Genomic DNA, 16377 nt, shown 5'->3' on the forward strand with positions numbered 1-16377 from the left:
GAAAGACGGTGGTTTGCGGCCTGTGCTGGAGATAGGGTGCGGCGCCATCAGAGGGCTCCGCACCCCATCTCCAGCACAGGCCGCAAGCCGCGGTCTTTCCTGCCGGCTGTGACTGCACGGAGTTGGGTGGGCAGGCAGCCACAGTGCCCCCCTTCACAGCCACAGTGCCCCCCCATCACAGCCACAGTGCCCCAAATGCACCATATGTCCCAATGCCACCATAATAGCCACATAAACCTTATCATACTTAAAGAGTCTATATTGCTGGGACCCTCCAGAGCCATCACAGACTCAAAGCTCACATCAGAATAAGAGCCACTACAATAGTCTCTGGCCCCCCCATCTCCGTGCAGTAACAGCCAGCAGGAAAGATGGTGGTTTGTGGCCTGTGCTGGAGATGGGGTGCGGCGCCACCAGAGGGCGTCGGCACCCCATCTGCAGCACAGGCCGCAAGCCGCGGTCCCGGTGTGGGTGTCTTGGCGATGTCCCGCTGGTGGTACTGCAGAAGGGCCTGGTACCATCAGCGGGTGCCATATTGGAATACCCATCACTGGATTGTGCGATTCGAGGACATCCAGACGGAAGTGGATGACGGACAATTTAAAGCAACTATATATACACACTACAGTTCAAAAGTTTGGGGTCACCCAGACAATTTTGTGTTTTCCATGAAAACTCATACTTTTGTTAATCAAGTGAGTTGCCAAATGGTTTTAAAATCTAGTCCAGACATAGACAAGGTTAAAAAAAAAGATTTTTATTTGAAATAATTATTTTCTCCTTCAAACTGCTTTCGTCAAATGCTCCCTTTGCAGCATTTACAGCACTGCAAACCTTTGGCATTCTAGCAGTTAATTTGCTGGGGTAATCTGGAGAAATTTCTTCCCATGCTTCCAAAAGCCCCTCCCACAAGTTGGTTTGGCTTGATGGAAACTTTTTGCGTACCATACAGTCAAGCTGCTCCCAAAACAGCTCAATGGGGTTGAGATCTGGTGACTGCGCTGGCCACTCCATTACAGACAGAATACCAGCTGCCTGCCTCTTCCCTAAATAGCTCGTGCATAATTTGGAGGTGTACTTTGGGCCATTGTCCTGTTGTAGGATGAAATTGGCTCCAATCAAGCGCTGTTCACAGCGTATGGCATGGCGTTGCAAAATGGAGTAATAGCCTTCCTTATTCAAAATCCCTTTTACCTTGTACAAATCTCCCACTTTACCAGCTTCAAAGCAACCGCAGACCATCACATTACCTTCACTATGCTTGACAGATGGCATCAGGCACTCTTCCAGCACACCTTTCCAGTTGTTCTGCATCTTACAAATGTGCTTCTGTGTGACCCAAACACCTCAAACTTGGATTCGTCTGTTCATAACACTTTTTTCCAATCTTCCTCTGTCCAATATCTGTGTTCTTTTGCCCATATTATTCTTTTCCTTTTATTAGCCAGTCTCAGAAGTGGCTTTTTCTTTGCCACTCTGCCCTGAAGGCCAGCATCCCAAAGTCGCCTCTTCACTATAGACGTTGAAACTACCCAAGGAGAAAAAGCAGTCAAAAATCCATAAAATCCAAATTTTATTAAATAATGTAAAATGTTATATAAGGACATACGGTGTATGGTAGGGAAAACAGGAATAAACAGCATAATGGTCAAAAAAGGGGGACCAGCCACACTGCAAGCATCGCACCAGGAGTTAACATGTTAAAGTAAACAAAATGACAATAATCGGACAGGGAAAAAAAATGGCAAATATTGTTATGGCAAGGAGTGTACAAAGGCATCACCACATAGCCAAAGGATAGTATCCTATTAGATGGCACACTACCCTGCCCGTGAAGGACACATAACATCCATGACTGATACTATGTAAAGCATCAGGAACAAAAGCAAAGGTAATATTGTTATACCTGGAAGCAGTGGTGGCAGTGGGGTCGGTCCGGTCCCCGACGCGCGTTTCGGAGCCAAAGGACTCCTTCCTCCTTGCCATAACAATATTTGCCATTTTTTCCCTGTCCGATTATTGTCATTTTGTTTACTTTAACATGTTAACTCCTGGTGCGATGCTTGCAGTGTGGCTGGTCCCCCTTTTTTGACCATTATGCTGTTTATTCCTGTTTTCCCTACCATACACCGTATGTCCTTATATAACATTTTACATTATTTAATAAAATTTGGATTTTATGGATTTTTGACTGCTTTTTCTCCTTGGGTAGTTTCTATTGAATGTGCAGTGTCCTTTACATTGGATAGTCCTAATATGTGGATCATGATATACAATATATATTATTGATCATAATTTATGGCCGTTTAGTCATATACTTTCCGGCCTCCACATTATTATGTCTTCTCCCTACTCATTTTATCATATTCTCACTGTGTTATGCACAGGTATTTTGGTTGCGGACGGGATGGACTATCGAGCAAGAGACAAAGTCTGGCTCGATCAAGTGGACCAGGTGTTTGGTTCTGGGGGGAGCAGCACCCCACAGATGGTTGATTCAAGTTGGGATGTTAAACTTCAACATATGAAAACATTACTTCTCAAACGTTCTAGACTATGGTGGAACAGGTTATTCCTAGAGAAATATATAGCAAACCAGATGATTCCCAGAGGTTTGAGAGTTAAAGTCATCCCCACATTCTCCATCGAGGATGACACTTTCATCACGAAATGGGAAGAAGCATCTAATTTGTGTTCTCAAACCTTCTTGCAACTTTTGGTGAATCTTTACTCTGGTAATATAGAGACGCTTGATAAATCTATTGATTTATGTCAAGAGGAGATCCGTAAGGGCTGTTCTCCTGATAAAATTCAATCGTTTGAAACTGATTTAGAGAAATCTATGGACATGGTGGTTAAAAAAATCCAGCAAAACCAATTGAACAAATTCAGCAGGGACGTTAAAGATTATCAGATGAAAAAAGTCTACTTATGGAGAAATGGCAATAATTCCAAATTGCAACGCTCAGTTTCTAATACTTCAGTCACCTCTGTAAGTGGGCAATCTGATGTGTCTCAAGCTTCGGCCTCATCCTATGATATTGGTGGGTCCCGCAAATTACGAGACCACTCGTTTCATCCTTACAAAAGACATTTTAGGAATCAACCTGAGCCATATCAGAAGGATAATAAGGTGATTAATCTTAGTCAACATGTCCTCACAAGGGTTGATCTGTCGTTATTGGAAAGGGGCTTTACTTTTTCACCCACCTTTGACTTTGATACTTTCACAGCTGTGAAGGATCTCAACCTGTTTGCCAGGTCGTTGCTCTTCAAGAGATATTTCTTTAATAATGATCTCCAGTGTCTTTTTCCCACAGAAGAGGAGCAGGAGGCAATAAGAACTTTGGAGGTGCTGGCGGCTGAACATGATGGTGAGGGAGGTAAGATTCCCCCGTCCATTCGTCCTAGATCAGTCAAATTCCCTCCATTTACATCATGCCCTAGCATAGATCTTTTTGTGCGTGTGGTGACGGATGAGTTTAGGAAGATTCCTAAATATGGTCGGTGTGACAATCTGACCAAGGAAGAAAGGTTGAGGTTAAGGTATCTTAAAAATCTTCCAGATGTAGTGCTGAAGCCAGCCGACAAAGGTGGCAATGTGGTGATTTGGCCAATAACAATGTATGAGAGAGAGGCATTCCGGCAATTAAATAATCCGGTATGCTATAAAAAATTAACTTATAATCCTCTCTCAGCTTTTTCTGCCAAATTGGACTTGATTATCAACAGGGCCGTCATCAATGGCATTGTCACCAAAGAACTGGCTTCGGCACTTACTGTAAAAGAACCTATTATATCCACTCTATACCTCTTACCCAAAATCCATAAGGACATCAGATCACCACCGGGCAGACCTATTATATCTGGTCGTGGGAATTTCCTTGAGCATATCAACAAATGGATTGACCATCATCTTCAGCCGCTAGTATCCAATCTGCCCTCCTTCCTCAAGGACACTGGGGATTTCTTGCGGAAGGTCGATGGACTCTGCTTGGAGAGTGATTCTCTTCTTGCTTCGGTTGATGTTGAGTCCCTATATACTAACATCAAGCATATCGATGGCCTACGTGCCGTACGATTTTATTTATCCACCTCTGCCACCTCTATGGGACTTAGGGACCTCATCCTGGAGCTTTTAGAGTTCACTCTCACACACAACTTTTTTGTGTTTAAGGGGTCCTTCTTCTTGCAGCTCCAGGGGACTGCAATGGCTGCGGCCTTCGCGCCGTCCTATGCAAATCTCTTCCTGGGGCTGTGGGAGAGGGACCTCTTTGTCTGATAAACAGGGGTTGATTGAGCGTGTCCCGTTCTGGGCACGCTACATCGACGATATCTTCTTTATCTTTCAGGGCAGCTCCATCGACCTTCTGCAATTTACGTCTAATTTGAATGACAACGATCTGAACATCAGGTTGACATTGACGTGGGATCCCGTAAAAATTAATTTTCTGGATGTCTCTGTCAAAAAGGATTCACAAGGAATCATTCAAACTGATATTTATCGTAAGGAGACATCCACCAATTCTCTACTCCATGCCTCATCCTGTCACCCCCATCATCTTATTAAAGCTATCCCTGTGGGACAGTTCCTACGTCTCCGCCGTATCTGTTCCACTAATATCGATTTTGAGAATCGGGCCAATGAATTAAGATCTCGATTCTTAGCACGTGGTTACAGTAAACGGAGTATAAAAAAGGCCTATCAACGTGCCAGATGTTCAACTCGTAATGAGCTACTCTACAGGGACCGTAATAAATCTAAGGGTAGTGAGGTTGTGAGATTTCTTACCTCTTTCCATCCCCAACATGGAATGATGCGGGATGCATTGAGAAGGGCTTGGCCTATTCTCATGGTGGACCCTATCCTGAACAAACTTCTCCCAGAGTATCCATCCATTTCCTATAGAAGGGCTAGGAATTTACGTGACCAATTGGTGGCTAGTCATTATGTTGATCATCCAGCACACACTTTTTTGGATGATCATCCAATTAGACATGGCTGTTTCCCTTGTGGCAGGTGTATAGCCTGCCCTAACATTGAACGTAGCACTTCATTTACTAATTTTGATGGTACCAGGACGTTTTCCATCAAGCAACGTATATCATGTACCACTCGGTACGTGATATACTATGCTACATGTCCGTGTGGGCTCATTTATGTGGGCATGACCACGCGACAATTGAAGGTACGCACTAGGGAACATGTCTTGGGTATTTCGGCAGCTGCCACTTGCACCGACGATTCAAGCCTGAAGACGTTACCCAGGCATTTCAAAGAATTTCACCGGTGCAATGCCACACTCTTAAGAATAAGGGGCATTGATGCCCTTAACATCAATATAAGGGGTGGCAAATTATCTAATAGGCTGGCTAGGTCTGAAACCAGATGGATCTGGACGCTAGGCACCATCCATCCACGTGGTCTAAATGAAAACATTTCATATGCCCCATACTTGTAACTCATCCAACGTATCCCATTTTGAGCTTTTTGGTCTTGTGTTTTTACTTACGTGCTTTTATCTTTTATCTATTTTCTAGTGGTTTGAATTGATGTATTGTCCTTGGAATTAGGAAGGGTCCGAGGTCCTTTTGAACCATGGAAGTTGTCTGATGGATTCATCTATGATGAAGACTCTGGGATCTCTCATGCGTCTATACCCACATCATATGGGTTTTAACCATCCAGTTGAGCTCGATGGGTTGGGTATTACCCATCTTTGGCATATTTATACTCCTTATGTGTATTTTTTGTGTATTATTTTTTGTGTATTTTTTGCATTTTGTATTTTTCATTTCTGTATTCATCTTTTGAATTATTCATATATTATCCCATTTGTACACATATGGATATTTTGCTTTTGTTCATATCCTGCATTGTGCCACTCATTCCTGCATCGTGCCACGGGTGTGCGTCACTCATGTGCATGCATGTTTGCACGCATGTGAGTGTTCATGCACCCGTGTGTATGTGTGTGCACATATCCATGTGGTATTTGTCTATGTGTATCTGCAATATACGGTGCACTATATGTGTCGCATGCATTGTCTGGGTTGCATTTACACACATAGAGATTTAGGCATTTTCGCGCATTTTTATGATAGGTTCTATGCTGGTGAGACTTTATACTTTTGATTGTTTTCTCTTTATATATATCTCGTATGTGTTTTTTGTTGTCATGTTACCTATTGCTCTATTTCTGTATTCTATGCCATGTGCTTTGCTGATATACCCCTTTATGCACCGATACTGTGCAGTATATCGGTAGCATGATGCATTTATGTATGCACAATCTGTTTCCACCCTCCCCTTATATTTTTGTTTGCCCATCTGTTTGCCCTTTTTACATATGGCGGCTCCTGCCCGACGCTGTCTGTGCGCATGCGCGGTGTCCGTCGCGCGTCCGCCTCGGCTCCCTGCCTGACGTGCTGGATCACGTGGGCCCGCGTGTTTCCGGTGACGTCACGGCATGAATCCGGTCGGCGCGGGGCGGGCCCCTTGTGCGCGCAGACGGCCTCTGGCTAGGCGCGCGCTATTTAAACCCTGGTGGTCGCACCTTCCCTAACGCCCCCTGAGGAAGGAGTCCTTTGGCTCCGAAACGCGCTTCGGGGACCGGACCGACCCCACTGCCACCACTGCTTCCAGGTATAACAATATTACCTTTGCTTTTGTTCCTGATGCTTTACATAGCATCAGTCATGGATGTTATGTGTCCTTCATGGGCAGGGTAGTGTGCCATCTAATAGGATACTATCCTTTGGCTATGTGGTGATGCCTTTGTACACGCCTTGCCATAACAATATTTGCCATTTTTTCCCTGTCCGATTATTGTCATTTTGTTTACTTTAACATGTTAACTCCTGGTGCGATGCTTGCAGTGTGGCTGGTCCCCCTTTTTTGACCATTATGCTGTTTATTCCTGTTTTCCCTACCATACACCGTATGTCCTTATATAACATTTTACATTATTTAATAAAATTTGGATTTTATGGATTTTTGACTGCTTTTTCTCCTTGGGTAGTTTCTATTGAATGTGCAGTGTCCTTTACATTGGATAGTCCTAATATGTGGATCATGATATACAATATATATTATTGATCATAATTTATGGCCGTTTAGTCATATACTTTCCGGCCTCCACATTATTATGTCTTCTCCCTACTCATTTTACTATAGACGTTGACACTGGCGTTTTGCGTGCACTATTTAATGAAGCTGACAGTTGAGGACCTGTGAGGTGTCGATTTCTCAAACTACAGACTCTAATGTACTTGTCTTGTTGCTCTGTTGTGCAGCGGGGCCTTCCACTTCTCTTTCTACTCTGGTTAGAGCCTGTTTGTGCTCTCCTCTGAAGGGAGTAGTACATACTGTTGTAGGAAATCTTCAGTTTCTTGGCAATTTCTCGCATTGAATAGCCTTCATTTCTAAGAACAACAATAGACTGTCGAGTTTCACATGAAATAGGGATTTTTGTGTACTCACCATAAAATCCTTTTCTCCGAGCCATTCATTGGGGGACACAGAGACACTGGGTGTTATGCTGCTGCCACTAGGAGGACACTAAGCCAACCAGAAAAAAAGTTAACTCCTCCACTGCAGTATACACCCCGTAGCTGAATGAGATATCTCCAGTTCAGTGAAAAAAGCAGTAGGAGCTTAAACAGTCAACAATAACGAACTATGTCAAAACCTAAGAATGCTACAAACGAGCCAGTAGGCTAAACAGGGCGGGTGCCGTGTCCCCCAATGAATGGCTCGGAGAAAAGGATTTTACTGTGAGTACACAAAAATCCCTATTTCTCCTACGCCTCATTGGGGGACACAGAGACATTGGGACATCCTAAAGCAGTCCCTGGGTGGGGAGCATACATCTGCTAATACCCCATGTACCTCTGAGTTAAGACTGAGGTACTGCCGATTGCAGGATGCGTCTGCCGAGAGCTGCATCTGCAGAGGCCTGAGAATGAATCTGGTAATGTTTTGAAAAGATATGCAGACTGGACCAAGTCGCAGCCTTGCAGACCTGTTCTGCCGAGGCCTGGTGCCGAATGGCCCAAGAAGCGCCCACTGACCGGGTAAAGTGCGCCTTAATCCCCGCTGGGACAGGCGCATTCCTGACACGGTAGGATTCCTGAATCGCTGAGCGAATCCACCTGGCTAGCGTTGCTTTGGACGCGGCTAGGCCCTTCCTATGCCCCTCAGGAAGTATGAACAGGGTATCTGACTTGCGGAAGGGAGACGTCCGCGAGATGTACCGTCTCAGCTCCCTAACCACATCCAGGGTGTGGAGGGCCTTCTCAATGCGATGGACTGGCGCCGGACAAAAGGAAGGCAAAACAATTTCCTCGTTGAGATGGAAAGAGGAAACGACCTTGGGCAGGAAGGACGGGGACGTCCTGAGAACTACCTTGTCCTGATGAAAATTCAGGAACGGAGAACGGCAGGACAGAGCTGCCAATTCAGAAACTCATCTGATTGACATAATTGCTACTAGAAAGACCAATTTCCAAGAGAGGATGGTCATTGACACGTCCTGCAGCGGTTCAAAAGGATCCTCTTGTAAGGCCCCGAGAACCAGGTTAAGGTCCCATGGTTCTAATGGCCTTCTATAAGGAGGCGTCACATGGGAGACTCCTTGAATAAACGTCTTGACCTGAGGTTTGGTGGCAATTCTTTGTTGGAAAAGCACTGACAAGGCCGAAATTTGGCCCTTGAGCGAGCTAAGCACGAGGCCTGATTTTAATCCGGATTGAAGAAACTCCAATATGCCCGGAATGGAGAACACCAGAGGGGAACGACCATGATCCTTGAACCATGAAAAGAAGATTTTCCAGGTGCGGTGATAGATACGGGCTTCCTAGCACTAATCATGGTGGAAATGACGTCGAGAGAGAATCCAGCCTGTGCTAAAATCCAGGATTCAACGGCCATGCCGTCAAAGACAGTGCCCCGGAGTTCTGGTGGTAAATCGGGCCGTGAGAAAGCAGATCCGAGCGATCTGGAAGTCGCCAGGGGACGTCGGCGACTAGCTGTATTAGTTCCGCATACCATGCTCTGCGCGGCCAATCTGGCGTGACTAGGATCACTGGTACCCCCTCCGTTCTGATCTTCTTGATGACCCTCGGAAGCAAGGGAAGAGGGGGAAAGATGTACGGAAGCCAGAACCGGTGCCATGGCAGAACTACGGCGTCCACTCCGATGGCGCATGGATCGCGCGATCGGGCAATGAACCGAGACACCTTGTTGTTTAGCCTGGAGGCCATGAGGTTCACATCCGGAGTCCCCCAACGAAGACAGATCTGGTGAAAGACTTCCGGATGAAGAGACCACTCTCCTGAGCCAATGCCTTGGCGACTGAGAAAATCTGCCGCCCAATTTTCTACGACGGGGATGTGGATTGCTGAGATGGGCGAATGGTTGGTCTCGGCCCAATAGAGGATGTGACTCACTTCGTGCATGGCCATCCTGCTCCGGGTACCTCCCTGGCGGTTGCGAAAGGAACGAAAGCGCGTCGGCTGTTGGTTGCGAAACGGCCGAGCAGCTTTTTGTTGAGGGAGGAATTTACTTTCCCCCCCCGGTAGCATCAGAAATGAGCTGATCTAGCTTCTCTCTAAAAAGACGACCCGTTTGACACGGGAGAGAAGTCAAGGATCTTTTAGATGTGGCATTAGTCTTCTAATGGAGATCGCGTTAGCGGCAGCCTGAGCAGCGCAATTGGCGGCGTCAAACAAGGCGTCCACTACAAAGCCTACTGCGTGAATTATCTGCCTGGCGACCGTGGTTGCTTCCGGAGGATGATTGGTGTCCTGGAAGGAGGTAATCAAGACCTCTGCCCTAGCGGCCATTGCTTTCGTGACCCAAATTGCCGCGAAAGATGGAAAAAGCGCTGCTCCTGAAGCTTCAAAACCTGAACGGGCAAGGTAGTCAATCTGACGATCGGTGGGGTTTCTGATCGAGGAACCCTCGGACACGGATAGAAGCGTTTTTGAAGCTAGACACGATACAGGCGGGTCCACCGGAGGGGACTGTAACCAATCTTTCATTAGGTCTGGGTCAAAAGGGTATTTAGCCTGAGTAGACTTTTGCCCTGTGAACCGCTTATGCGGACGATCCCTATGTTGCTGGACAACTTCCTTAAAGTCAGGATGGCTGGTAAATAACCTGCGCACACGCTTGGTTTTCTTAAGTGAAATAGGATGTGCTGGAGCGGGAACATTATCCTCATCCAACTTCAGAATCCTGTTAACTGACTCTATAAGAGAATCAAGCAACTCTTGATTACTTGGGGGATTCTGAGGGGCAGACGTGTCAATCAAATTCAGAGTCGTGCTCGCTGAGAACTCCAGGAGAGGGAGAGCGAGAGACAGGAGTCGCAGATGCAGAGGCGCGAACGGGGCTAGGGTAAGCGTCATGGGTCCGCTTTCTAGAGCCCCGACCATCCCTTGAACGAATACGGCCCTCGCTGGTGGACGGTTCCCGTTCGACGCCAGAGCCTTCCTTGGGGGGGGGGGGGGTGACGCCTTCTGGCTTAAAGAGCCTTCCCGGAGGGAGAATATAGCCTGGGTCAGAGACGCAGCCCACTCAGGGGTACTAAACGCAGGAGACCCGTCAGCAGCAGCAGCAACTGAGCGCAGGTCGGGGCGCAGTCAGTGTATAACAGATAAGTCTGTGCACTAGGTAAGGCAGACTTGCAAGAGGTACACACGATAAAAAACGCAGTGTGCTTTTTAGCAGCCCGTTTCGCTTCCTTAGATTGTGACATAGTGCTCCTGAAAGAGTTAACGGCAGAGTCAGCTACAGGGAACATGCCGGGAAGGGGTTAAGCTTTAATCTGAGGACAGATGCAGCTTACCCGGTCCTATGCTGTGTCCCCCGGGAGGAATGGCGTTGGCCCTGCAGTGTCACCCGGTATCCGGCAGAATGCTCGCCTCACAGCTCGTATCTAGAGCAGGCTGAGGTAAAAGGATATGGCCCCCGAGACTAGGATTGCGCGTCTCGTCAGGATGAGAGGCACCAAGGCGAGCGGGCGGCGCTATTCAAATTGCGGCCTAGTAGGCCGGAAAAGCCAGGGGCTAGATTTTTGAGCGTACCCGAGGTAGGTGCCGGTGGGCGGGCAGGGGCGGCGCTAGTGGGCGGCGCTATTTAAATTGCGGCCTAGCAGGTCGGAAAGCCGGGGGACTCAATTTTTCGGTCTACCCGCCGTAGCGCCGAGGGAGCAGCGATGGGGGGGGGGCCTGGTGCACCGCCGCTGACGCTACATCAACGCTACTCCCGGGGACAGGACCTGACCCCATACCTCTACTCCAGTGCTCAGCGCTGCCCGGCCATCCATGCAGGCTCTCATCCTCCAGGGCAGATGTAGCAGAGCTGGAGGAGTTTTTAAAGGGGCCATACTCAATCGATCCTCCCTATGATAGGGGGATGGAGAGCTATGGGGCTGATTCAGGGTCTACGTAAGCGCTGTCCAGTCTTCTCCGTTACGTGCGCCTGCCTTCATATTTGTGGATTACCGGACTCCGGACGCAAGCATCATCGCCAATGCTAGAGGAATCAGCCCCAAACGTCGCAGGAAAGTGTACGTGAAGGGTTACTCCACGTGCTTGCCTGTTGTTGGTTCGGGGGAGAGCGGGCCGTAGAAAGGAACCGTCGCCCCCTTCACTCCGTTAATTAAAAGATAAAAATTTACAGAAAAATTAAAAAATAAAATAAAAACGGTGGGGTCTGAAACCAGACCCGCTACGGGGTGTATATTGCAGGGGAGGAGTTAACTTTTTTTCTGGTTGGCTTAGTGTCCTCCTAGTGGCAGCAGTATAACACCCACTGTCTCTGTGTCCCCCAATGAGGCGTAGGAGAAAGTTCTTTTTTTCTGGCCATTTTAAGAGTTTAATGTAACAAACAAATGTAATGCTCCGGATTCTCAACTAGCTCAAAGGAAGGTCAGGTTTAACTTCTCTAATCAGCCAAACTGTTTTCAGCTGTGCTAACATACTTGCACAAGGGTTTTCAAGTGTATTCTAACCATCCATTAGCCTTCTTGCACAGTTAGCAATCACAAAGTACCATAAGAACAATGGAGTGATGGTTGTCGAAAATGGGCCTCTATACACCTATGAAGATATTGCACTACAAACCAGACATTTGCAGCTAGAATAGTAATTTACCACACTAACAATGTATAGAGTGTATTTCTGAATCATTTAATTTTAGGTTCATTGGAAAAAAAATGTGCTTTTCTTTAAAAATAAGGAAATTTCTAAGTGACCTTAAACTTTTGAACTGTAGTGTATATAGATCATTTTGTGCCATCTAATATATAACGGTATACCTTATGTATAATATTTATGTACATCTTGTTCAGTGCGGAACACTACAAACCTTAAAAGCAATAGTTTCATACGGCTCTGCTGCCATTAAAAGGTATTGCCAACGTCTGTCTGGGGGTTCAATTCTCTGCTCATAAGCTGACATAAATCGGTGTCTAGGCATGATGGTCTCCGATATCTCTGGATAGTCAATCTGAAAAAAAAAAGTAGTCATTACTACTCATTCCTCTTGGCATCTGTTTTGATCTATGTGTTTATTGCTATGCTATGCTGTAATGTCTATTGTCTGTAAAAGTCCCCTCTATAATGTAAAGTGCTGTGGAATATGTTGGCACTATAGAAATAAAATTATTATTATTATTACTCACATGTAGAGTATCAATTGCAGTATCCTGTAGATATTAAGGTTTGTACATATCTACTACAAATAGAAGTATACATCCCCATAATACAAATGTGTTAAAGTAGGCAGCAGAATAATGTATCTAAAACAGACAAATGAAAAAAAAAATAAGATGGAAAACATTATGATAGGTCACAAATGTAAGGATCTCAAACAATTTGGGAGGTGATATATGTAACACTTGCGCTGAAACAGGGGGGCCGGTCGCTGATCCCCGCTGGGGAGATCGCTGATGTGCCACAAAATCAGCGATCTCGCTAGCGAGATCGCTTAGTGTGACGGGGCCTTTACACACAATGCAACCGAATCTTTAGAATGATTGCAAATTGATAAAGGAAAGGAGGGAGAAATTTGAGTTTAGTTTATATGTCTGACCATAATTATATAAATCTTAAAGTTATTAATTTCCATTTTTCCACTCTGTTGCCGAGATATTCACATTTGTTGCTCTTAAAGCACACTATGTGAACTTTCTGCTTATAGTGCAGCTTGGAGTTTCCTCAGAATCTTCTGCTTGCGGGGGTATGGTTTCACTCCTCTCTGCCAGATGCTGCCAATCACAGCTTATCAAGGACTGTTTGATCATCTGTTGAGTGGTGATTGGCAACATCTGGGAAGGAGGACTGAAGGTACACGCCCCCAGAATAGATTGTGAAGAAACCATCAGTTGCTCTGCAAGCAGAGATTTCACAAACTGCGCTCCAAAAGCCACACATATGAATATCTCATAGTTAGGTGAACTCCATGACTTTTACTAGGCAATTAACTCAATTTTTTGAACAAATGATACAGTCCTCTTTCAGTGGTATAAATAATCATCCTCTATACATCATAGATACACTTCATGAAAGGGGGGTGTTATATTGACAGTATTAATCCACTTTAGCAATTACATATTTGTACTGATTATCAACATGCATTATTTAAGGTCAACCAGTACTACAACAACCAAGAAATTATGTAGACATTTATGGATTGGTGTCCAAACATCTCGTAATACAGATAACTAGATAAAAAGGCCAAAAAAATCCGAAGCACATAAGTACATTATTCGATACCACGCCAGCAAAAAATAAAGTGTGCTAAGGTTGCAAAGAAGAAAAACACAATGTAAGGACTGTTACCTGGAATAGCAGAGACTGCTGGCCACTTTCAGGGTCCCTTTGCTTTGTCACTAAGTGAAAATGCACAAAATTAGGAATCTAAACATATAATGAATGCAGATGGTCAAACCGTATCACAACCTCAAAGCCTTCATCTACCTTTATAACCAGGGCGACCAATCTTCACAAACTTTTTTACTTCAACCTTAACTTTTTCAGGGGCTGGTTGTGCAGGGGCCTCTTTAGCTTCTTTTGCTGCACGCCGAGCCCTAAACATGACAAGAAAGTGAGCCAAATCTCCCATAATTAATACTGATAATATCAAGAGGTCACCAAATTACACCTCGGTCAGAAAATAAGAGCAACTTACAAATTGGTCTGATGCTTTTTTCCTTGTGTATGTGCCAAATAACTGCCCTAAGGAGAAAGAAAAACCAGCAATAAAACAAAAAAATACTTCAGGATAAACATTAAATACAATAACAGGTTATGCATCCGGATTTGTTACCAACATTGACCGATGTCCATTCAAACTAATATTGCAAATGTTACATCACAACTAGTACTCATTGCTCTGGTTTTCCCGAGCATGCTCGGGTGTCCTCCGAGTATTTTGGCGTGCTCGGAGACTTAGTTTTCTTCATCTCAGCTGCATGATTTGCGGCTGCTAGACAGCCTGAATACATGTGGGGATTTCCTAACAAACAGGCAATCCTCACATGTATTCAGCCTGTCTAGCAGCCACAAATCATGCAGCTGCGTCGACAGAAACTAAATCTCCGAGCACGCCATAATACTCGGAGGACACCTGAGCATGCTCGGGAAAACCAGAGCAATGAGTATACTCGCTTATCACTAATCACAACCTTAATATTATATATCTGCAATACCGCAGGATTAATTGACAGGGTTATGTTTAAACATATCAAAGATTAAGGTCTATAGCGTTTTAAAATAGAAACAAAAATACACTCTTTAGTCCATTTATATCAGGAATCTTATCTTAAGTATCTGAAAACTTGGAACACAGGGTACAGAACGTGAAATTGAGGAAGTTAAAGGACTGGGGAACAAGTGTGTCAGGGGTGATTCTAACTACTTCTCTCTAATTCTATGAGACTTTTGGGAACAGACTCTGTTCCTATATACTATATTCTCATACGGCATTGTATCATTCACCAGTTTCCACCACTGACTAACAGTAGGTGCCTTCCCCTCCATCCATCTCAGTGCTATTGCCTTCCTGGCAAGAAATTAAAACTCACGGAGAAATATTCTACAGTAGTGTGGCCTAGTTTCCTCATCCACATTCCCCATACACACAGCTCTGGCACACAGTCAATAGATTTTCCAGTTATCCGTGACAATGTGGAGACCACTTCATTCCAGTATCTCCTTATCACAGTGCAGTTCCAAATAAGATGCCAAAAGTCCCAATTACCCACAAATTAAAAACTATTTAGTTGTGACTCATTGAGATGAATGGAAACCCTAAGAACAGGAGTTTGCATCAATAGTTTCTAAATTGTGCTTTGGCACTTGCGCATGTTTCCCACACATAATCCAAGTAGCCAAAGGAAGTGACGAGAAGCATGGAAAATGCAATATTTGATGGTTTTATACGATTGTTAAAATGGCCCTTCATTCTCCAATTTATACTGGGAAGTGCCGCTCTTCAAGCTCAAATACTGCTCAAGGCATTTACAACCCGTGGTAGTAATACAGAAGGAGATGACAGGCAATGACGCTGCAACGAAGCTCTGTGGGATGTTATCAGAGGGTTACGTATGGTTTCCCTTACCTCATTATTGTGCAGAGTAAGGCACAGCTTGCACTCATATGATCCAAGGTGATTCTTCATAAAATAGGGGTCCTATGGGACATGAGAGGAATACCATAAGACATCGCCACAGATATTGTACAGCTCAAGAAAACAGACATTGTGCAACTTCTTATTCTAATTCCACCTATTTTAGCTTGCTCTGAGAAAAAAAAAATAAAATTAGGAAGTTTGCCTCAATTTGGACCAAAAAACCCAAGTTTTGTGCCACTTTTTGTCTGTGTTTTAAACACTTTGTGACACTAAAACTAGACAGTATAAAACTCTATCTAAAAAAGAGTGTAGCCTTAACATGGCTAAGAAAGGTGTACCAATGCACTTTGATTCATTTACTGCACATCAGTAGGTCGGGATCACACATGCAAGAAACTCGGCCGAGTCTTGCGTGTTAGGCCTGTTTCACACTTCAGATTTGTGTGTCAGTTAAAATCCACCAAAAAGGCGGAAAAGCGTATTCGTTCCTAACTGATGCCACCGGATCCGTTTGTTGACGGAACCGCCGAATGAAGAATTTTAAAGGAGAGAGAGAGAGAGAAGAATTTTAAAAGAGAGAGAGACACAGACAGAGAGAGAGAGACAGAGAGAGAGAGAGAAAGATAGAGAGATAGAGAGAAGAATTTTAAAAGAGAGAGAGACAGAGAGAGAGAGAGAGAGAGAGAGAGAGAGAGAGACAATTTTTTTTTGCACCGCCAGAAAGGATTTCAGGG

At 44.9% G+C, this 16377-nt stretch overlaps 1 protein-coding gene across 5 annotated transcripts in view; it reads right to left on the bottom strand.

Moving 5' to 3' along the window:
- The window catches only part of SF3A2 (splicing factor 3a subunit 2), a 40863-nt gene that overhangs the window by 17655 nt on the left and 6831 nt on the right, over window positions 1-16377 (bottom strand). For all 5 annotated transcript variants that reach the window (XM_073545962.1, XM_073545971.1, XM_073545981.1 and 2 more), the window contains exons 3-7: window positions 15632-15703; window positions 14201-14247; window positions 13990-14099; window positions 13852-13901; window positions 12377-12517 (exon numbers count right to left, since the gene is read on the bottom strand). In XM_073545962.1, the coding sequence (XP_073402063.1) occupies window positions 12377-12517; window positions 13852-13901; window positions 13990-14099; window positions 14201-14247; window positions 15632-15703 (420 nt within the window). The remainder of the gene's footprint in view (window positions 1-12376; window positions 12518-13851; window positions 13902-13989; window positions 14100-14200; window positions 14248-15631; window positions 15704-16377) is intronic.

Source organism: Dendrobates tinctorius, unplaced genomic scaffold, assembly GCF_039654945.1.
Source record: "Dendrobates tinctorius isolate UK_male_01 unplaced genomic scaffold, ASM3965494v1 ptg000011l, whole genome shotgun sequence".
In the NCBI taxonomy this organism is placed as follows: domain Eukaryota; kingdom Metazoa; phylum Chordata; class Amphibia; order Anura; family Dendrobatidae; genus Dendrobates; species Dendrobates tinctorius.